This window comes from Anguilla anguilla, chromosome 12 (assembly GCF_013347855.1).
Source record: "Anguilla anguilla isolate fAngAng1 chromosome 12, fAngAng1.pri, whole genome shotgun sequence".
Lineage (NCBI taxonomy): Eukaryota > Metazoa > Chordata > Actinopteri > Anguilliformes > Anguillidae > Anguilla > Anguilla anguilla.
This window is the reverse complement of record NC_049212.1, coordinates 962,859-987,162: the sequence shown is the minus strand read 5'-3', so window position 1 is coordinate 987,162 and position 24,304 is coordinate 962,859. Positions and strand designations below refer to the sequence as shown.

Below are 24,304 nucleotides of genomic sequence, written 5' to 3'. Positions count from 1 at the left end.
TCTCTGCCAGAAACAAAAAAAATGACATCCTAAAGACTTTTCCCAGCTCTACCATTATTCTGCTTTTAACCTAAATTTCAGAAGGGAGACCTTGTGAAATTGATGTCACTGATAGTGATATAGAGATGGTTCAAGGCACTCTGTACACATTTTCCCCAATCTGCAAGACTACTGCTTCAGTGTCCGACTTGAGGTTAGTTGAGGACATTTTGTCCAACACCCCCCCCCCCCCTTCCAATTTGTCCAACACTAATATTTCTTAAAATGCTCCATTACCTGCATGAGACCTGCAAGCTGTACTGTTGCCATAGATACTGAGGGATTACCATTCCTATCTGACATGCAGGTCTTTTCTGTGTGTTTCACCAAAGGAAGGTACAGCACTGTCACATGTGAAAGAGAAAAAACTATTTAGTTTATAACTGGGTTTGTTCAGCATTTACAGTATTTTACTCAACATTAAGGTTCATAAAATTACTTAAGTTTTTATAGTAAATTTTTTTGAGGAGTAGTCCTATTTCTCGTTTTCCTCCCTTTCATTACACTGTCAGATTATACTGTCCATTACACATATATGATAATAACAACAACAACAACTAAAAAAAACTTGAAACTGGCTGAGTTGACATTTTGTTCCTTCTCACAAGAATCAATGTAATGCCCATATTTGATGGCTTAATTTTTTTTCTTAATTTCTCACTGGAATTTGCACTTGCAGAAAGATAGGAAATGGATTCCCAATTCTCAGTGTACTGCTTTGTTTGTGTCTACTTTATAGCACATTCTCTTAGCACACTGAACAGCATTTTGTCTTCTCTTCTGAGTTCACTCTTAAAGACCTACAATAAAGCACCCCTTGTCCTCTATCCTGTGGCTGGGCCTTCTCCATTCCAGCTCCACGTCTCATTCCCCCACAGCTCGCACTGTAAAAGTCCTCAAAATTCAAAAACACAAGCGGACTTAGGCAGGACTAAGGCCCCATGTGTCTGCTTGTGCATGACAACAAAAGCCGTTGTCTAGTGGGGAAAAGCAGAATGAAGCCAGAATGGAAATGGCCAGCTGTGGTATTCCAGCCTGGTTATCTGTTGCATTTAGTCGATTTATCTAACAGTGTCATACTGTGCTCAACAGCTGTGGGGGAATTAAATGGCAGAACTTTTCCTATATAAATTAAGGAGGACAGGAAAACACACTGTGGTGACACTGCAAAAATGTATTTTCCTTAATATGTGCATCCCAATTCAGTTTTGTTTTTTTTGTCACTTATTATTTCTTTGCAAGGAAACAGTATTCTATAGTGTCAATGCTAGTCACTTTTAAATTGATTTAAAAGCACAATGCAGCCATTCACAAAAATCAGATTCAAACCAGTTTACAATGCAACAGTGCATTACAATTACTGCAGTGTCCACAAATGCCACACATGGAGAGGAGGGTTAACATCAGTTTCAGAGAAAAGTGTATTCACCAGAGAATTCCCATTCTTCTGCATACACTTTCCCACACAAATAAGAGCGAGCCTTTTACTCTGGAGCCAGAGAATAAAAACCTGAGACATGGCAACAAAATAAAATGTCATAAATGACAAAATAAAACATTAATAAATAGTCAAACTTGAACATGTCTGCAAAAAAAAGTATTGTGTGTACTAGGTCTTATGGACACTGTGTCCGAGCCACAAGCCATCACAGAAGATAAACAAATTAATTTAAAAAACAACAACCGTCAGCCACACAGAGGAATAAAATTGTGTAAAACAAACATATTTTCTCACACATCACATTTATCATTGCAAAACAAAAGTGTACCACAAGATGACAATGCAGTGCAAGAACAGCCGGAAAATGGTGCAGTTAGAGCGTAGTCATATTTCGTTTTTTTATTATAATTATTATTTTGTTATTATTATTTTTCTCTTGTGCAACTGCTACATAATCACTCACATTCAAGATATTTATCACTCATGAGACAGCTAGAAAAACCGAAATTATTAAAACATACCATCAGAAATAAATTATGGTCCGTGTGCAAACACTGATTCTGAAAGTTTTACCACTGTTCACCCTCACTGCAGAACATGGCTGAAGAAGCACAGACAGAGAGGTCATTCTAACGACATAAGAACATATTGTTTTACAATGTCAGAATTATAATTTCACCATGACAAACACCAGACAGTAAGATTAAGCTAACACTGGTGTTTTCTTCTTTTTTTTTTCTTCCTTGTTTGCGTTAACAAATCAGATACAAGAATTGCGTGTCACTATAGCAACATCCATAACAGATCAATTAATTGTTAACGATCACTGTTTTGGTATAGCATATAAGCAAATGGAAAAAACAACAAAAAATAATAAATTAAAAGTAATCTGATTTATGCCTAGTCATTTTCTTGTTCATAGGAATACATAACACCTACATTATAAGTTAATAAAGTCAAGCTACTGTATATAAATACATCACCAGCATGCACAATATTGAATTATCAAGAATATTGAAGATGTAATCGTCTTACACTGAAGAAACAGTATAATAGATAGCAAGTGCATTTATCTGAAAAAGAGTAGACCAAACTTCAAAGCCACTTGAAGATCATCATTCACTTAGGACTGTTAGTCTCTGCTTTCAATTGTACCTTAGTCAGCAAAAGACTGGTTCCAGTAGACTCTGTAGTGTTTAAGGGGTAGACTGATTTTAATATAGGTTGGACACCCAGAAGGCTAATCTACACATTTTAAATTTCAGGAATATAGTAATAGAGAGGAATCCAGTATAGGGGGAAACAGGATCACCCTTGTTATCACCTTCTGTCATTTACCATTCCTTTACAAACTGGGTTTATATCTCAAATGGATTTATATTTTCTTGTATTTAACGTGCATCTATATATCTAAATCTTTATCACAGGGTTAATTTTGATGTGTAAATTTATGCAAATATTCCTTAGAAGTACTTCATAAATGGCAAAAACATGGCATATTCACCGTGCATACTGGAACCACTGCAATCCCGATTTTGCGAGGCTACCACGCTCAAGCTTTTTAAATGCGTCTTCCACCCCTAAAGTTAAATAAGCAGCTCGTCTTTGTACTACAAGAACAGTCTGTATGCCAGCGTGAGGCTGTTGTTCCAACCCAACAGCCACTTCTGACTGACTGACTTTTTCCTCTAAGTGGTTTTGGCAAATATCGAAGAGGCCACGAGGAAGGAGATTTTTGTTTAACTACATATTTTCCAGCTAAGGTTTGACCTCCCCTCTCAACTCCTCTTTTTCATTTGTTTATTTTACTCTTTAAACTCGTGGAAAAATAAAGAACTGCTGCGGTAGTAGCATCGGCAAAAGTGGCTGCCAAAGTCCACCGGCCCCGGGTAGCGCTGCGGGCGGCTCGTCCCTAATTGTTGGCCTCGCCTCCCTCGTCGTCCTGCTGGTCGCTTGTCCACAGTGTGAGGTTGTCCCGCAGCAGCTGCATGATGAGCGTGGAGTCCTTGTAGGAGTCCTCGTTGAGGGTGTCCAGCTCGGCGATGGCGTCGTCGAAGGCGGTCTTGGCCAGGTGGCAGGCCTGCTCGGGCGCGTTCTGGATCTCGTAGTAGAAGACGGAGTAGTTGAGCGCCAGGCCCAGGCGGATGGGGTGGGTGGGCTGCATGTGCTCCTTGCTGATCTCGTGGGCCTCGCTGTAGGCCTTCTCGGAGGACTCCACCACCGCGGCCCTCTTCTCGCCCGTGGCCACCTCCGCCAGGTAGCGGTAGTAGTCGCCCTTCATCTTCAGGTAGAAGACCTTGCTCTCGTGCTGCGTCTCGCTGCAGTTCTTGATCAGGAAGTTGTCCAGCAGGTTGAGCACGTCCTGGCAGACGGCCTCCAGCTCCTTCTCGATCTTCTCGCGGTACGCCCGCACCATCTCGATCTTCTTCTCGTTGCCGTCGGCCGAGGTCTTCTGCTCGATGCTGGAGATGACCCGCCAGGAGGAGCGCCGCGCCCCCACCACGTTCTTGTAGGCCACGGACAGCAGGTTCCTCTCCTCATTAGACAGGGCCTCATTCAGCTCAGTCACCTGGAGACGACACAGACCGGGGAGTCAGCGTCAGACCAATGTCCCCAAAACTTTCCCAAGACCCACTTAAGGACTGAATATATTTCCCCTGACCCGCTGCTAATTAAACTGTAGCTGAGGCCCAAGGGTATGTTTGACTACAAAAATACATTTTACAAAGTATTTACAAACAGTTTTTAACAGGATTTACAGTGACCCCTGGCCTAAACCCCCATAAGAGTGTGACAGTTACACATTTGCCAGCTCTTAAATGACATCATCGGTTTAAAAATATGGTAGTTCTGGCGTTATGCAGTAAATATGTGATCTTACTAACAAAATTTAACAACTGTTACACCTTACACAAAGGTCTACGACAAGCATACACACAGGACTTCTTACATGGGACCAGATCACAGCAATATAATTTTAAATCGGTACTGCAGTACAATAGTGTCAATCTGCAGTGAGGCGGAGCAATTAAGAATATGAACAGGCATTCCACATCTAGAAGGAAAAAGGGGGGAACGTTCTACAAAGAGATTTGAGAAACTGGAGATAATTCTCAGATCATTCTTATTGCATGCCAAAAACACTGCACTCGTACAAAAATGAATCATTCTTGTTCAGGAGAATATTACAATCAGTTTCCTACAGAACACCATCAAGGGTATTTCAAACCTCCAATTACTTTACAAACCTTGTACACGTCACAACTGCCAAACACACACACGTACACGCATGTACACACTCGTAAAAAATACACTTGTGACCAATCAGGTCCAAAGAGCATTTCTTAAAACCAAGAGTCAGCACAGTTCAGGTTTGGTCCATTACTAAGTCTTTTTTTAAAGCCTACAGCTCTAGCACCTTAATTGTATTGATACAGCCTAGAACCAAATAATAGCTATACGCACATCCCATCTTGGGTGCTGGGCTCAAAATCAGACCCAACAAAGAAAAAACAGGACTCTGCTCCAGCTATATCTCTGATTTTATACGTTCTCTTCGTTGCACTAAAACAGCCCATCTATTACTTGTAATGGCATAGTCAATTCATTTTTAATGTGAAGGTAACTTTTAAACAGTTCTTATGAAAGTGCATGCAGCCGATGGTGCCGTTAGGCCAGGAGACCAGGGGGAGGGGACCAGGCGTGCATGCGTGGCTGAAACAGTGAGAAGAAGGCAGGCGGTTGGGCAGTTTGCCTTGTCGCCCACAGGAGAACCATCTGTGCGGCAGCAGAGATCATTATCAGAGCAGCAGGTGAAGGTGCCATCGTGTGTGTGCAGAGCAGATCAAAGTGAGCTGGATTCTGACAGCAAGGGAACAGGTGACTTATCACTGCAACACCGCATGGGCTGTGGATGAGGCAGCAGCCAGGAGCCCACAACAGCAGCAGCAGCACCAACACCAACACCAGCAGCACCAACACCAACACCAACAACAGCAACAGCAGCTGCACCAACACCAACACCAGCAGCACCAACACCAACACCAGCAGCACCAACACCAATAGCAGCAGCACCAACACCAACAGCAGCAACAGCAGCAGCAACACCAACACCAACACCAGCAGCACCAACACCAACACCAGCAGCAGCAACACCAACACCAACACCAGCAGCACCAACACCAACACCAGCAGCAGCAACACCAACACCAGCAACACCAACACCAACACCAGCAGCACCAACACCAGCAGCAGCAACAGCAGCAGCAACACCAACACCAGCAGCACCAACACCAACAGCAGCAGCAACACAAACACCAGCAACACCAGCAGCAGCAACACCAACACCAACACCAGCAGCAACACCAGCAGCAGCAATACCAACAACAGCAACATCACCAACAACACCAGCAGCAGCAACACCAACAAAAGCAACAGCACCAACAACACCAGCAGCAGCAACACCAGCAGCAACAGCAGCAGCAGCAGCAGCAGCAGCAACAACAGCAGCAGGAACACCAACACCAGCAGCAGCAACAACAACAACACCAGCAACAGCAACAAGCAGCAGCAGTAGCAGCAACAGAAACAGCAGCTACAGTAGCAATAGCACGAGCAGTAGCAGGAGCACCAACAATAGTAGGAGCAGCAGCAGTAGCAGGAGCAACAGCAGTAGCAGAAACAGCAGCTACAGTAGCAATAGCAGGAGCAGTAGTAGCAGCAGCAACAGCAGTAGCAGGAGCAGTAGCAGCAGCTACAGTAGAAATAGCACGAGCAGTAGCAGCAACAATAGTAGGAGCAGCAGCAGTAGCAGGAGCAGCAGCAGTAGCAGAAACAGCAGCTACAGTAGCAATAGCAGCAGCAGCAGCAGTAGCAGAAACAGCAGCTACAGTAGCAATAGCAGCAGCAGTAGCACTAGCAGCAGCAGTAGCAGTAGCAGGAGCAGCAGCAGCAACAGCAGCAGCAGCAGTAGCAGTAGCAGGAGCAGGAGCAGCAGCAGCAGTAGCAGCAGCAGCAGCAGCAGCAGCAGTAGCAGCAGCAGCAGCAGTAGCAGTAGCAGCAGCAGCAGCAGTAGCAGCAGCAGCAGCAGTAGCAGTAGCAGCAGCAGCAGCAGCAGCAGCAGCAGCAGCAGCAGCAGTAGCAGCAGCAGCAGCAGTAGCAGTAGCAGGAGCAGGAGCAGCAGCAGCAGTAGCAGCAGCAGCAGCAGCAGCAGCAGTAGCAGCAGCAGCAGCAGTAGCAGTAGCAGCAGCAGCAGCAGTAGCAGCAGCAGCAGCAGTAGCATTTGATCAGTCGAACATCAGAAAAACATTAGTGCTGCAGCAGCCAAAGAAATGCGTGATAGATGTGTTAGCTCATGCTGAGAGGACAATTTGTCTATTTTGAATGATTACTTCAGATTTAGTAGGTTTTTAAATAGTATTTTTGGAAATGGCAAGGGCTGGAAATTGCTATTTAATATATGTTTATAATACATACATACAGTGAGCGTCACAATGTTTGGGAAAAGACATATTTTTAATTGATTTGGTTGTGTAGTCAACAATTTTAGATTTGTAATCAAATAATTCACGTGGTTGAAGTGCACATTCCCAGCTTTTATTCATTGGTATTTTGAGGCCGAGAAATAAGAAATACCAGTCAGAAACGTAGATCAAACCTTAGGTAAGGAGGTCAAACCTGTTTTGACGATCTTTCAGAAAACATATTTTGACAGTTCATTTTTCACGCATAACATCCTAAATGCTACAGCATAATCAAATAAAACATATAAATCACTAACATGCCAGAATATATTGATTGTTTGCTTCATTATGACGTTAAAAATTAGCCACTTCCCTCTGCATGTAATCACTACTGTTGGAGGGAAACGCATCATCGGTTGTGTGACTTTTAAGGTGGGGTTATCTTTTTTCATCAATAACATGAACCAATATTTAATGGCATTCAAACAGTAAAACCAGTACACTGTAGGTATGTACTCGTATTGTGGGTTGCGACGTTTAATGAAAAGTGTACCCTCTTAATGCATTACGGACCAAAATGCCTCCGTTTCGAACAGCGGCCCCGGGACTTCACAACTCCACTGCAGCCAGGGACTCAAATCAACCAGTCCCCTTATTCACTGTAATTAAAAAACACCCATTCGTGAAACTGAAAGGCTTTATACCACACTGCAAACAAGATCTTGGCAACGAAAAACATGTTAAAATGTTGTTCAACCAGGTCCTCCCCATGACTTAGCCACTGTGGCACACTATTCTACCTGCAGGGGATTCGGAATCCAGAAGGTGCCACATGTCTCCTTTTCACCGTAATTACTAGCGATGGCAAGTTCGATTTTTTCCCCCCTGACTCATTCCCTTGAGTCAGCAACCCCCACTTCCTCCCAGCGCTTAGAAACCCCCCCTACCAGCAAATAAAGATCTCAAAATGGTGTGATTCTTCTTCAGATTCTTCTCCTTACCATTCACGAACCGTTCATTCAGACATGTCTCGTTCATTCAGTGGAATGGAGATAGCTGTCCTTTGGAATAGTTCCCACTCTAAACACAACTACATAATGTACCTGAACAGATTATTCTTGAGCCCTTGAATGAGTTCTGATTATTGGTCATTTTGTTCAGTAGCCTAGGGTAATTCCCATTCGTTCGCTCATAAAACACAAGTTTAGGCAGTCAGCAGCTAATGGGTTTACTTTTGGTTTTACAATGTTATGTCCTGCAACATTGCTTCATTTACTGCAAATGCATTTGCACAACGCGATAAATTATCATGTGTAAAAACATGTTTGTTGGAAGCTGAGTGCAGATGTAGGCGGAGCTGCTTGGTCAATTGAATGAGTAAGATGCACTACTCAACTGAGAAAACAAATCATTACTCCCGAGTCAATAAAAATAGTTGTTCAATTCGAATGAATCATTTGCCAACTGCACACCACTAGTAATTACAAAAAACACCCATTCGTAAAACTACAATGCTTTATACCACACTGTAGACAAGATGACGGCAAATATATAAATGTAAAAATATTGTTGTTAAATCTAGGTTTAGCTGTCTAGCCATGTCAGTAAACATTTCACAGGGCCTCTTTCCCAGCATAACTTGGGACAAATCGGATTTGAATAATCTGGATGATATCAAGACAGGGGTTGGCTACAATTTGAATAACATTTCATTTCAGCAATACAAAATCCCTTCTGGGGTTATTTTGAATAAGATAGCGAGCGTCGCCTTTTTTTGGTGCCATTTCGAAATGGCGGTAAAATTTAAGTCCCTCAGGATGCTGGCAGCTGTAACTTTTTTTAGGCCACCGAAATATACGAATGAATATATGAATAAACAATAACCAATTAACATCTAAGACATTTCACAGTGAGTTTTTCTTGTGATGAAATGTGTAATAATGCCTTCAGTGTGGTTAGATCTTTTATAATGGCCCCACTGATTTTGGTGAAGCATCAAGTGCAGGCACAAATGCTCATAAAGAGTCAAATTAGCAAAATAATTTCTAAAGTAAAAAAGTTACATCGCTGAACTGTCAGTGCTCTTTTGAATCGATTTAACAGCTCTAATCTATCTAGCTCAATCTAGTCTGATGTTGTATATTTTCTTGTTAAATTACCTAAAATGCCAATTTTGTTTTATGTTTGTGTGAGGAACACCCATTGGGATTACACTGCAGGCAGAACACTGGGCCCCCCCTACCTTACGCTAATACACGTGCACATCACTCTACATATAATTGTATTCATTTATTTCATCAACGCTGAAGCCCTGCACAGACTATGTGGTGCTCAGGCAATGAATTCTGCACAATTTGGACTGTGGACTGAGGCCTATTTTTCAGACATAACAAAAACTCAAAACACACATGCGCAGGCACACACACACATACACATCCACGCACACACACACACTCTGTCAGATGCATCTGGATAAGGGTCGATGAGTCACAAAAAGCCCTGAATAAAACAGTTAAAATGATGAATAAAAGTTAATGATGGCACAGCCACAAGTGCAATGATGTTCATTAATTACTCTGGGAGTGCAATAATCATAAAAGTGCTAAAATAACAAGTGTAATAATACAAAAACAAACCAATAAATAAGCAAAAGAGCACATGCAAATCCATGGCCCATATATAGGCCATATATAACCACAGCCGTACTCTCTAAGCTCTGCCCCATAGGACTATTCCAATACATTGCACAATCAAATAAGAGCACTCCAACACACATACAATCATGAAGACTGAAGAGGAAGAATTGCTCCAGTCCTGTCCTTTGCTTCATGGTCATGGACTGCGTCAGCCCTGTTCCTCCCCTGCCCATGCCTTGATCACCCAGCCACCCTGAACTGCACTATACTGAACTATACCATTTGGTCTTCTACTATTCCTGTTAGTTTTCACCTCAGATGTAACCTATTCAGCCCATTTTATTTGCTGTCTTTTACTCTACACCAGGCCAGCCATTGTAGGATGGGCTCCCCCTCTATAGCCAGGTTCCTCTCGAGATCTCTTCCCATCGGGGAGTTTTTTCTTGCCACCGTCTGAAGGTTTTCTCCCCGCTGGGAGTTTTTACCTTATGTACCTGCTATTTGGGGGTTCAGGCCTGGTGTTTGCTGTTTGCTCTTGTTGCTCTGTCTGTTGCCTTGCTACACTGTAAAGTGTCTTTGTGACAGTTCTCTGTAAAAAGCGGCATAGCAATACAACTGAAATAAAACTGAAAAAAGTGGAGTGCTGCCACAGAATATTTTAAATAGATAAACTCCAGGTAGAGCAAACCAAGGTGCTCTTGAGGGCAGGGTACTTACAGAGTCGCTGGAGGAATAAAGATGTAAAGAATTTAACTTACTAGAAACCACGATGAAAACTCTGCGAGGTTGAAAACGGTCTGTTTTTTTTAACCTAATATCAGCAGATATGCCACTATAATAAAGGCTTTTGAAGTATTTTATTCTACGCATGTGCCTGAAGTTTCTAGTAAGTTTCCTCCTGCGACAAGCCCGATCATGAGGACCCACACGATCACATTTTGATATCATAGGACTGATCCAGGCAAGCCAGTGATACATTTCCGTCTGTTAACACAAAACATTTTAAGGTAAACAAGCACTACTGGAATGCTTTGGAGCAAATTTGCATGCGCTAAGCTTGCAGACATTATCAACGCTGCCCAAAAGGCTGTTTGTGTTCTTCAAAGAAGAAGGAAACAGGACACTTTCTAATAGTTTATTTTACCTCCTTGCATCCATTCCTCGCGTCCTTTCCTCGCTTCATTAGCTCCACCCAAGGAAGGACACAAGCAAAATGATGCAAAGAAAGGATGCGAGGATGGAGGAATCAGGGAAAAGTGCATTAGGCAAATGCAACTTCCTTGTTCAGTCAAGCATCACTTTGAAGCCACATCAATTACAGGCATGGCAGATGGGGAGAGGTGGATCCACGGGTCGATCATTTATGTGTTACATGTTCCGAGAAAAGACTTCCACAAAGGATGCATATGTTTCCCTGCTCAAGCATCCTTCGGTACGCCACTAGCTCCTTGCTCCTTCAAGCAGCATTAAAAGGGTTGTAATGTACTGTAAAAAGATGGCGAACCTCGATTGATTTCCATGTCAGACGAGGACTGAGGAGACAAGGACGGATAAAATGAGCCCATAGAAGACAGACAACAAATACTGTGCTGTGTGATAAAGAAATAAAATTTAACACAGCAACATTTAAACAGAAAGACACAATCACAACACACATATACTGAATCAACACACATATCTATCTTGCATAAGTGTCAATCAATACAGATATTATTTTAAATTGGAATAATCCATGTAAAGGCTTTAGAGGTTACTCTGTGAAATGAGAATTTTTATTTTCTCTATATACCAGCATAGATCCAAAAGAAAGGGGAACAGGAGAACTGGAGGAACGGTATGAGCGTATAACCCCGAAGGTTCACCATGTGCGTTCATGCCCTACTGTACAGTATAATCATATTAATAACGTTCTCTTTTGTGCTGGCGGGGTGGTGAAATGTCTAAATCGTACAGCGTTTTTTCCCTCCTGTCGGGGGAGCGAGCGTGCTATCCCTCGTTTCCATGACGAACCCACCACTCATTTAGCACAGCAGCCCAGCTCAGTAATTGCATGTGAGTGCGCTGGAGACAGTGGGGGGGGGGGAGCGAGGGAGCGAGGGAGGTTAGAGAAGCAGGTGAAGGGGAGGGAGGGAGGGAGGGAGGAAGTGCACTGGAGACAGTGGGGGAGGGAGGGAGGGAGGGAGGGAGTGCGCTGGAGACAGTGGGGGAGGGAGGGAGGGAGGTTAGAGAAACGGGTGAAGGGGAGGGAGGGAGGGAGGGAGGGAGGGAGTGTGCTGGAGACAGTGGGGGAGGGAGGGAGGGAGGGAGGGAGTGCGCTGGAGACAGTGGGGATGGGAGGGAGGGAGGTTAGAGAAACGGGTGAAGGGGAGGGAGGGAGGGAGGGAGGGAGGGAGTGTGCTGGAGACAGTGGGGGAGGGAGGGAGGGAGGGAGGGAGTGCGCTGGAGACAGTGGGGATGGGAGGGAGGGAGGTTAGAGAAACGGATGAACAGGAGGGAGGGAGGGGGGGAGGGAGGGAGGAAGTGCACTGGAGACAGTGGGGGAGGGAGGGAGGGAGGGAGGGAGTGCGCTGGAGACAGTGGGGGAGGGAGGGAGGGAGGGGGGGAGGGAGGAAGTGCACTGGAGACAGTGGGGGAGGGAGGGAGGGAGGGAGGGAGTGCGCTGGAGACAGTGGGGGAGGGAGGGAGGGAGGTTAGAGAAACGGGTGAAGGGGAGGGAGGGAGGTTATAGAAGCGGGTGATGGGGAGGGAGGGAGGGAGGTTATAGAAGCGGGTGAAGGGGATGGAGGGAGGGAGGGAGGTTATAGAAGCGGGTGATGGGGAGGGAGGGAGGGAGGTTATAGAAGCGGGTGACGGGGAGGGAGGGAGGGAGGTTATAGAAGCGGGTGAAGTGGAGGGAGGGAGGGAGGGAGGTTAAAGAATCGGGTGAAGGGGACGGAGGGAGGGAGGTTAGAGAATTGGGTGAAGGGGAGGGAGGGAGGTTATAGAAGCGGGTGAAGGGGACGGAGGGAGGGAGGGAGGTTAGAGAATTGGGTGAAGGGGAGGGAGGGAGGTTATAGAAGCGGGTGACGGGGAGGGAGGGAGGTTATAGAAGCGGTTGAAGGGGAGGGAGGGAGGGAGGTTAAAGAAGCGGGTGAAGGGGAGGGAGGGAGGGAGGTTAGAGAAACCAATGAAAGGGAAGGAGGGAGGTTATAGAAGCGGGTGAAGGGGAGGGAGGGAGGGAGGGGAGGGGGGGATATTCTCAGGAGCTCTCTGGGCCAGCTGTACTGTAAGCAAAGCTGAGCGGTGCATGGGCAGCTCACGTGTCACATGACATTTCCCCCCAGCACAAACTGACCTTTTCACCTGCTTGACTCCGAGCCCCGTCCGTTTCATCTCAGCATGTTCTCCGAGTCTCTGACAGAGAACTTCACTGTTTCAACAGCAAGCGAGGGCCAAAGAGCAACTCCGGCCAATACACACCAGCGAACCAGTTCAGGGTCTGAAACCTGCTTTCTCTCTTCTAATAGCCTAACTGAATTACTGTAGGGTCACCTAAAAACTTATAGTACACGTTCCATGTCATGACTGCGTTGCGCTACCACACTACTTCTGCACAAAACTGCCAAACAGACATTTCACTGCATCTTAACTTCAAAATAATCTTTGGGGAGCGACAGTGAGATTGAGTGTATCAGCATTATTGCTTGCAATATTTGCTGGCTACCAGAGCAATATAGATGTGCAAGCAGAATTCTACACAATTCTGTACAAAGTGAAATATTATTTTGTCCTGTCGGCTATATTTGTATGCAAAAAGGAGGATTTCTGCCCAAAGCAATACATTCATACTATTAGATATAAGTTGTATTGCATAATTACCTAAAAAAAACTGTATAAAGCATCACTTTCTTAAATGATAAGTCAGCTTGTGCATTTAAAATATTTTCATGATCAAAGTAAAGTATTTTCACAACAGAAAAAATCATTGTTTCACTTAATGTTTAAATTGTTCAAATATCTTCAAATCTGTGACTATATGAAAGAGATCCCCTTCATCATATATTGTAAAGAATCTGAAAATGTGATACATTTCAGACAATGATACAATTGCTTGGTGTATAATTATCATGATAATAAAAGTGTTAAGAATTAAACTTGCGAATGATAGTTTAACAGCTTTGGAAATCACCAAGTAAGTATTGAATTTAATTACATGAATAAAAATAAACATTTTCGCCTTCATGCATAAATTATTTAATTAAGCCAAGAAACGGTAAGCCTGTTTATTTTTACTGTCATATAGTTTTCAGAAAACTATAAATCAATTGATTAAATCATTACGGGCTGAAATGTCAGGATGTTCATTTCTTGCATGCAAATCTGTAAACATGAGGGAATAAGTCAATCTAACCTGTTTTCCCTTCCCCTATAGCAAGCCAACAGCAAGTCCTTTGTTGCCTCACAAATGAACACATACTGTTTTCAATACAAGCTTTTTCATATATATTTTTTCCAAAAACTGCAGTTATTACTTGCTGAAAATGAGACTGGAAAACTGAGAGTCTGTCACTTAAAAAGACAGCAGGTAGGAACAGAGCTTATGGAACACGCATTGCAGTGAAACCAATGAGAGAGACTTAGGGCTGGAGGGACATACATGTTATTCCTTTATATTGTGTCTATTTCGTGTTATATTTTTTTATTTTATATTTTCCTGTTTTAACTGTTTATTATTATTTCCTTGATGTGAAGCACTTTGGGCTGCTACTGCTGTATGAAAGGTGCTATATAAATAAAGTTTATTATTATTATTATTAGTATTATTATTATTATTATTATTATTATTATTATTATTATTATTATTATGTGAGAACTGTGGGGTAGAGAAACAGACCCTGCTACAGCGTATCCGTTAGAAAGATTTCAGCATTAATATTAAGACAGTCAATGGCCATTCTCACATGATAAGGGGCTGCTGGTCTGTTTCAGGAGGTCTGAAGCAAAAAAATAAATAAAAATTTTCGATTGAATAAGCAATTTGGTGAGAAAACAGTTAGTGTCTCTGATAAACATCTGCCCCCACCTCCAAAAGCTCATGCCACGATTCAATATCATATTTTATTATGTATACAAATATGTACACCACTGGTGTAGTCTGCATCACCCCACTTACACTACTGCCCATGTCAGTGCTCCTCCATCTCCACATATAGCTGATGGCATGGCCAACTTGTCAATGCAATATATAATGGTATCACACACAACTCGTGGCGCTATCCTTAATATCGACCGCACATCCAGTCACAGGCTACCTCTAACCCATTGTTTATTTACACAAAGTATACAGAGGGCATATATTTGACTGGAGGAGACCCCCTGTGCTCAGTGTCTTTCTGTTTACTGTAGTTATCTCAGCTCAGACTGCTTACTGATACTGTGGAGGACGAACATCACCAGTAACATCACCAGTAAATCAAGGTTTGAACACAAGGGTTCCCAATCTCGGTCCTCAGGACCCCCTGTTATCTCTTTCTGTGTAATTGCCTGTAATATACAGCAGCACAATAAGCACATGCGAACTTATTGAACTTAAACTAACACAGGAATTTTATCCTTGCATAGCTATTTCTCACGTAATGTGGCTTAAAAGGGTTAATAATCCATCTAACTATGAAAATCACCTAATTAAGAAAAAATAACAGCTTGTTAAAATTCTGGAATCGCAATTGCGGCTGGAATGAAAACCAGCGAACACAGTGGGCCCCCAAAACCAAGCTGGGGAACGACTGCTTTAACAGGAATAACCACCTTACAGCAACCCCACCATTCTGATCTTCTCATTAACACCCCCACCGAGCGCCATGTTTCACTGAGTAAAACCCTCCAGCATCCCAGGACTGAGCAGGGAACTCATCAAGGAACCTGGTCTCACAAACATCTTCAGACAGATTCTGAGTTTGATATTTATTTTTTATTTTTTAAGTATATGCCCGTTGTAGTAATGTTCTGCAGAAAAGTGTGAGGAACAGTTTCCTGCATCGTGAGGCTTGAACAGGAAAGAGCGACGTTTTCAATAATGGCTGTCAAATCGGCATGAATGCCTGTGTCTTACAGTAGCACTGGAGCGGGAGGTGAGTGGGAACATTAGCATACACGTAGGAGTAACAAAAGAACCCTGCTGCTGAAATTTTATTAATGCCCTGAAAGTCCGCTGATTACATCATAAATTAGCTGCTCTGAAAATCAGTTGAAAATGTGCACATAATCTGAGCAGAGGAAATAAGAGCGTCGCAAAGATGTGCACTGAGCAGGTAATCGTGAACTGGCAGAGCACAGCTAGAATGCAGAGGCATGATTCCTCCTGCACAAGCTGACGGGGATTCCTGCCTTCCCTCTCAAGAAAAATGCTGCACCAAAATGGCCTGTGCTGCCTGAGCACACAGCTCCTGCAGGTATGGATGGCCTGTGCTACCTGAGCACACAGCTCCTGCAGGTATGGATGGCCTGTGCTACCTGAGCACACAGATCCTGCAGGTATGGATGGCCTGTGCTACCTGAGCACACAGCTCCTGCAGGTATGGATGGCCTGTGCTGCCTGAGCACACAGCTCCTGCAGGTGTGGATGGCCTGTGCTACCTGAGCACACAGCTCCTGCAGGTATGGATGGCCTGTGCTACCTGAGCACACAGCTCCTGCAGGTATGGATGGCCTGTGCTACCTGAGCACACAGCTCCTGCAGGTATGGATGGCCTGTGCTGTCTGAGCACACAGCTCATGCAGGTGCAGATAGCCTGTGCTGCCTGAGCACACAGCTCCTGCAGGTATGGATGGCCTGTGCTGTCTGAGCACACAACTCCTGCAGGTATGGATGGCCTGTGCTATCTGAGCACACAGCTCCTGCAGGTGTGGATGGCCTGTGCTGCCTGAGCACACAGCTCCTGCAGGTATGGATGGCCTGTGCTACCTGAGCACACAGCTCCTGCAGGTATGGATGGCCTGTGCTACCTGAGCACACAGCTCCTGCAGGTATGGATGGCCTGTGCTACCTGAGCACACAGCTCCTGCAGGTGCAGATGGCCTGTGCTACCTGAGCACACAGCTCCTGCAGGTATGGATGGCCTGTGCTACCTGAGCTCACAGCTTCTGCAGGTATGGATGGCCTGTGCTACCTGAGCACACAGCTTCTGCAGGTATGGATGGCCTGTGCTACCTGAGCACACAGCTCCTGCAGGTATGGATGGCCTGTGCTGTCTGAGCACACAGCTCCTGCAGGTATGGATGGCCTGTGCTACCTGAGCACACAGCTCCTGCAGGTATGGATGGCCTGTGCTACCTGAGCACACAGCTCCTGCAGGTATGGATGGCCTGTGCTACCTGAGCACACAGCTCCTGCAGGTATGGATGGCCTGTGCTATCTGAGCACACAGCTCCTGCAGGTATGGATGGCCTGTGCTACCTGAGCACACAGCTCCTGCAGGTATGGATGGCTCACTAAAACACTTCAGATAAGGATAAGGTTCTCACGGCCTTGCTCTCTCCTGGCTTAGCTTTTCATAAACGAAACACGTGAAAAATCAAAGAGCGCAAACAAATTCACAAGCCAGCGTTGGTGACTCACACTACAAGCGTGTCGAAATTCAGAGCAGACAAACAGACGAGTCTTCAGCGCAGAACAAACGCAGAGGAAATGTGGCCGCTGCTCGAAACGCGCTCATTAAGCAGGTCCGCACAAAAAGGAAATGGATTGTATTTCAACGATTGATTCGGATTTATTCACTTTTAAGAAATGGTGTCATATGAGGACAGACTTGCCTTGGCATTAATAAGAGGATGGGCTTCTCAGCCTCTTACGTTGTTTTTACGAGCCATTTACTGGGAAGGAACATGAGCAGGTTCAGTAGTTCTTAAAGGTCTGGGGCCTGTAACCATGACAATATTTCCTCACTTTAAGCTGCCTGACCATATCATCTTCTGCATTATCAAAAATAAACTATTAAATACATTAAATATGTAAAATTCATTTGGAATAGAAAAATGAAATAGCTCCAGAAACTAAGGCTTTGGCTTTTGTTATTGCGATCTGACACTGATATCATGGATGGATGCATCCAGGATTACTGATTCTGTAATTAAGTTTCCACTAAATGGTTGAAAGGGAAATGCTCAATTTCTAAAGTCCTGGCTGTGATAGAGCAGCAAATCATATGTAGTACACCAGCTGAGATTGGGTGCAGTTACTACCACTGCATACAGCAATGCAGAGATGAAATCAAATGAACAGCAAGCATTGTACATGAGGCATTAGCATGAAAACAAATGGGTATTGTGCCAGCAGACACAAGATAGCTGTTTATACAACCTCCAGAAAAGGATATTCGACTATATCCCCTCATGAACAAATGTAGTAGCAGTACTCGTAGTAGCAGTATTCATATTAGTAGTAGCAGCAACATCAGTATTGGTAGTAGTAGTAGTAGTAGTAGTAGCAGCAGCATCAGTAGTGGTAGTAGTAGTAATGATTGTAGTAGCAGAAGTAGTAGTAGCAGCAGCAATAGTACCAGTTAAATTAGCACAAGATATTTACTATGTACAGAATGGTACTATGCCCTCACAGGGTCTTCACAAGCTCTCACGCTCCCTTACACAGATCTGTTGGCGCTACTGGAGGGCCATCAGATCTGCAGCAGGCAGGGGTTTCCCGTGGCTCACTGGGCGAGGCCGGGGACACGCCCCTCTGCTGCACTGAGGCCCAGGGGCCACTGCACTGCCCAGGCACACACTTCTAACAGGAAATACACACAACATGGCCACCGTGACAAGCAGCCTGACATTAGCACCTTTTTCTCCGTACCCACAAGGAACTTTGGTTACAGGTTTTACACCAATTAATCAAAGAATGAAATCCCAATATGAACCGCAATGAATGTCAAATATCTGTTTAATGTGGTAGCATATCTGCACATCTGAATTAATTATGTATAAACCTTGAGCATATGATTTACCAGCACATTTGCAATGACTGGTGAGGAGGTACTGTTTCTCTGTATTGCACAAAGGATCTCGACTGACTATGTATTTATTATTAAGATTTACATTATCAAGTCCTGTGCATTTGACATTCCAAATGAAAGTGTAAAGATATATATATATCAAAAATGAATAATAATAAGCACTCTTGTCTGGTGACCCGCTAGAAAACCAACGATGAAGCAGGATGTCTGCAACATAATGCAGCCCGCGCAGCCCGAGTCTGCTTACTATTACGCATTAATAACACAAGGCCGTAGAAGACCCATCTCAGGCGGAGCGATGTAACGTCTTCGGGGTATTATCGTGCAATATGACACGTATTTCTATGAGTAAAATAATTGCTTGTACAGAATCAACAACCAAATTTCATCAAAAGTGTTGAAAAAGAATACGTTAACTGTAAGAAGACCATATAAACCAGGATAGCCTACGCCAAAGTCATCTTCCGCAGTTTCACCACGTTCAACAATGCTAGTATTAACCTGTGTCTAAAGTCGTCTGCCCCTGAAATACTGGTCCTGCCTAAATACCCACAAATACAGTAATATTGTGGAGAGGAAGGAAGCCGAGGAATATCCAATCTGAATACCGACTGTCACTGCAATATGACAACTAGGGAACATTCTGGAAGGAATACTGCTGCCTCCAACGTTTGTTTTGTGTAAAGAGCTCTTATATTTCCAACGTGTAGACGGAAATATCGAATGAAGGTTATTATTGATGGCAACGCGTCAAACAGTTTTATCGGAGAAAAATGAGCCATTGCTATACATCAGCAATGCATAGCACAAATCTGAGATTTAAATCGGCGCAGTAAACCCCCAACACGATGTACAAGCCTTGTTTAGCATGACAAGCTAATAAAGAATCCCCGGGGATGTTATCAGAACGCAATCTCACAATGAGAGAAGCTCCATTCAAATGACCGATTCAGACTTCCAACATCTCTAAATCCAGCTCAGTTCTCCTTATGCCAAATTAGAGCTCAAAAACTTAAATGTAGGCTACATCATCTTTATATTCACGCGAGAATATTTCAGTAACTTGCTCTGTTTCATTTTTGCTCTATTTTATTCTTTGTAAAAATGCTGAGTTATTGTATAAGCCATAGCAGAAGGCACCGCCCCAAGATCAAACAGTGCCATCAGTAAATTTTGGCTTTAGTTGTATTTTATAGCCGTCCATATACTATTCAGTGTTAACGTAGGCTATGCCAGTGCACAGTACAAATAATGATTTTGTAGTATTATGCATCTACGACCATATAGCAGCATACAGTGATTGAGAGAGAGAGAAGGTGGGGGCGAGAGACAGCTAGATACTAGGACATGTTGTACAGACGTGCTCCCGGCATATCAAATTTTTACATTTTATAACGTTTTGGTTCGTAATCTGTACAAGTAAGGTACGATTCCACGTAACCCCGTTGTATTCGCAATACACCGAGTTACCTGAAAATGTCCTTTTTCAAATTGTTTCAGTCAGGACCGCAAACATGTTAACATGCAATAAACATAGGCTAATAGAATAGGCTACATGGTATCCGCAATAGTGAGTCTTGGGGGGACATAAAGAGAACTTTGAAATCTAAGGAGCCATATAATAATAGTAGCCGCCGCTCTTTGCTCATATGCTATTTTAAAATAGAGAAATGTGATTTTGAAGGATAAACTCACCGATTTCATTGCTGCAGCCATATCATCATATCTTTCTGCCTGTTCTGCCAGCCTGGCTTTCTGTACCAGTTGCTCGCGATCTACCATTTTAATTGTCGTTGGTTTTGAGCCTTTATCTGTCTTTTTAAATGAAATGTCAAAATGTTGGCTGCTCGCAAAACGCTGAAACGCTACACGATCTTCTTGCCGCAGCTGCTCTCTGCTGTCTGCGCGTGCCGACGGGACACCCCTACCCCCTCCTCGCACTTTCTCTAGGCTGCGTCATCACTCTAAAAAGGCGGGTGCCTGGGTCATATGTGACCATCCTTATTCGGTAGTCCGGGTTTCCTGAGAAGCTGTAGTACAGCGAATCAGACTCACGGGTTTGAGTCAGACTCAGACAGGAGTTTTGTCAGACATGGCAAACTCCATGGACTACATGCTAATTCAGCTGACAGTTTGATGTAGTTTATCCCTATTCCCTTCTATTATCTTCACCCGGGAATCTGCCATTTTAAACGGCCTACATTACTTGTGTAATTGTATTGTATTAATTTCATATCAGCGTTCTTCATGATCTCTCTAAAAAAATAAAAAATCCCCGTAAACCATCTCTGTTTGAAAACAAATCTACTCTGCAATGGTAAACATACACAATGGTGAGTGGTAATGCATAATTTACAAATGCTTGTGAAGGCCATAACCTATACCAAAAATAAATATATTGGCATATATTTCCATATATCCATAATATATGTGTACTATATGTCAGTATATGTTTATTCCTGTTCAAATATATTTGAACAGGAATTAACATATACTGACATATAGTACACATATATTATGGATATATGGAAATATATGCCAATATATTTATTATATTCATATTATAGATTATATTCAGAATATACAAAACATATATTTGAATATTTGAATATATGCTTAAAATATGTCACAGTATATTTTGGTTAGAGATATATGGACAAGAATATATGCATAAATATATGTCACAGTGCATTTTGGTTAAGAAATATATGGACAAAAAAAAATAAAGGTATACAATTAGCCTACACTCCTAGCTATGAAATGTACACTAAAATGAATGTATGTGGCATGTTTAGGCCAAGTACTTGAATAGCTATTGTATATTTGATTCTGTGGGTCAAGGAAACCCCAAACATCCTTGTGTAAGTTAGGTCCTCTGCAAATGAGGAATAGTTAAGTTTCACTAATTTATCACAATGGCAGACAATTAAGAATAAATTCTAATCATAGGTTTAACTATCCACCTGTGTACAGTTATAATCATATCTAATTAAAATTTTCTCATATGGGGTTCCTGGGACAAAATCGCAAACCTTGACATTAAATATTTTTTATGATTGATATACAACATTGTTTAAAAATAAATTCTATGTAGATTGTCTTCACAGTCATTATAATAGTCAGAAAACATATGTGGGGGGCAAACCCAGGACAAACAGAGCTCGGAGTGCTAGCCATCAAACAAGAGCTATGGAAAAGTCCAACCTGCGGTATTATTTTATTTATTTATTTTACCTTCATTTTACCAGGAAGTCCCATTGAGATCAAAAATCTCTTTTACAAGAGAGACCTGGCCAAGGTAGCAGCCGTACAAAATCACAACATATTAAAACACAACATATACAACATGATAAACAAACATCCACAATAATACAGAAGAACAGCTCTTCAAACACAGTGGCCTCTCAAAAAAAAACAACAACATGCCTCAGTCACTACATTCTTTATGATGCATTTAAATTCATCAAAGGATATAAATGTGTCTAATTTCAGATCTTTTTGCAGATTATTCCATGCCCAATGTGTATAGTAGGAAAATGCAGTTTTACCCAGATCTGTCAAAGCCCAGGGAACATTAAAAGCAACCACTTGGAGGTGCGTAGCTGGTAACTACCAGAGCTGAGATAGAGAAGGGTACAGAGTTAAGCTGGAAGTTTACCCAGTATCGCTTTATAGATAAAAATATACCAGTGCTGTTGTCTGTGAGTGGTCAATGATGTCCAACCCACCAAATCATAAAGAATGCAATGGTGAGTAAGGGACTTTGCATTTGTAATGAAGCGTAGAGATGCATGGTACACTGAATCAAGGTTCCGTAAAATGGAGTAGGCTGCATGCATATACAATATGTCACCGTAATAAATCACAGACAGAAAAGTAGCTTCCACAAGTTTTTTCTTGGCATTGAAAGTAAAAGAAGATTTATTTCTAAAATAAAAGCCAATCTTCACTTTGAGCTTCCTAACTAGATTAGCAATATGTACATTAAATAAAAGCTTGTCGTCTATTCATATACCCAAGTACTTGTACGAGGGCACCCTTTCAATGGATTTACCATCGGATGTGAAAATGCTAAGATCATCAAGTAACTGAGAAGACCATGAACTTTGTTTTCTGAGCGTTTAAAACCAATTTTAAGTTCAGCAGAGCCGTTAGTAATGGCTGAAATGTGGTCTGAAGCTCTTGTCGCCTGTACTAGGAAGGGGCCATGTGTATAAATTACAGTGTCATCAGCATAGAAGTGTATTTTTGCTTGAATGCCCTTACCCAAGTCATTTATAAAAATAGAGAACAAAATAGGTCCCAAAATGGAACCCTGGGGGACACCTTCAGTTACCTCAAGAAAATCTAATTTGTGCCCCTCTGCATGGACACACCGAGTTCGATCTTCAAAATAATTTCTGAACCATTTAACAGCCTTAGGACCAAAACCAGCATCGCTAAGTTTGTTCAGCAATTTGTGATCCACTGAATCAAACGCCTTAGATAGATCCACAAATAAGGCCGTGCAATGCTGTTATTTGTCACAACCATAGCAGCAGTAATGGTACTGTGTCCAGTTCTAAAACCAGATTGAAAATCACTTAAGATGTTATTATCAAGTTAATTATATATATTTTATTTTTCTCTTTTGTTCCTAGACCACCCGTGTCTCTTTTGCTACAGTCAAAGGCATTAGCCCCCCAACCCCCTAACCCACCGGTTTTCCGTGAGCCACACTTTGTCATGCCCCTGTGTTTCGGTTGTCATATGGTTTTCCTTGTGTTCCGGTTATTTCTGTTCCGTGTGCTTTTTTCCTCACCATGTCTTTGCTTTTCCCCACAAGGTGGGCGTGATCTTCCCCATGCACTCCCTAATCACTTCCAGCCCTCAGCAATTTTCACACTCGTTCAGGTCGCATTCCTCACACCCTCCCTGATTAATTCCAATCAGCACCAGACTATAAAGCCACACTTTTTGTTTCTGTCTTTGCCAGATCGTTGATTTGTTGCCCAGCGTCACACCTTGCAATCACGTTTAAAACCTAGCCTAGCACTATTTTCTATACCCCGTTTTCTCTGCACCTTCCTCGGTTTCCTCACCTCGCACTGTTTCCTTAGCCACAGATTGTTTGTTCATGCACCTTGTTCAGTGTTCCCCTGTCTGTCGTGCCTACGTGTTGTCTGCGTTGCGTCTTGTTCCGTGTTCCCCTGTTCTCCCCAGTTACCTCCCCAGCTCCAACCTCCCGATCCAGCCCGTCCTTCGCCGGCATCCCAGTATCCAGCCTAGCTCCGCCACCGACACCGGAGGTATTCCGTTCAGCGCCACGCCAAGCCGGATCCCGGATCTCCCCTCAAAACCTCACAGCCCCTGCTCCAAGCCTGCCTGGGTTCCTACCACAGCCTGCTCAGCGCCACACCAAGCCGGATCCCGGACCTCCGCACCTACCCTCACGGTTCCTGTCCCAAGTCTGCCCTGGTTCCTACCGACCTCTGTCTGTACTCAAATAAACCCCTTTTTGTATTCCATCTACTGCTGTCTCTGAGTCCTGCATTTGGGTCCAGTCCAAGCCCGGCTCATAACACACTTACCTCCACCAGAGCGCTATCATGGTGATCCTGGGACCTGCCGAGCCTTCCTCACCCAGTGCTCCTGGGTGTTTGAGTTACAGCCCTCCATGTTCCCAACCGATCGCTCCCGCATTGCCTACCTCATCACCCTGTTGTCTGGTAAGGCCCTAGCCTGGGCACCGGTGGT

At 43.4% G+C, this 24,304-nt stretch overlaps 1 protein-coding gene across 1 annotated transcript; it reads right to left on the bottom strand.

Annotated features, from left to right (window-relative positions):
- Positions 1-1,250: 1,250 nt before the first annotated feature.
- Positions 1,251-20,518, bottom strand: LOC118210057 (14-3-3 protein gamma-1-like). Its single transcript, XM_035385895.1, has 2 exons — positions 20,264-20,518; positions 1,251-4,049 (listed from the first exon to the last, which is right to left on the bottom strand). Exons 1-2 carry the CDS (start codon positions 20,348-20,350, stop codon positions 3,393-3,395), a joined length of 744 nt encoding a protein of 247 aa, XP_035241786.1. The 5' UTR covers positions 20,351-20,518; the 3' UTR covers positions 1,251-3,392.
- Positions 20,519-24,304: the final 3,786 nt, after the last annotated feature.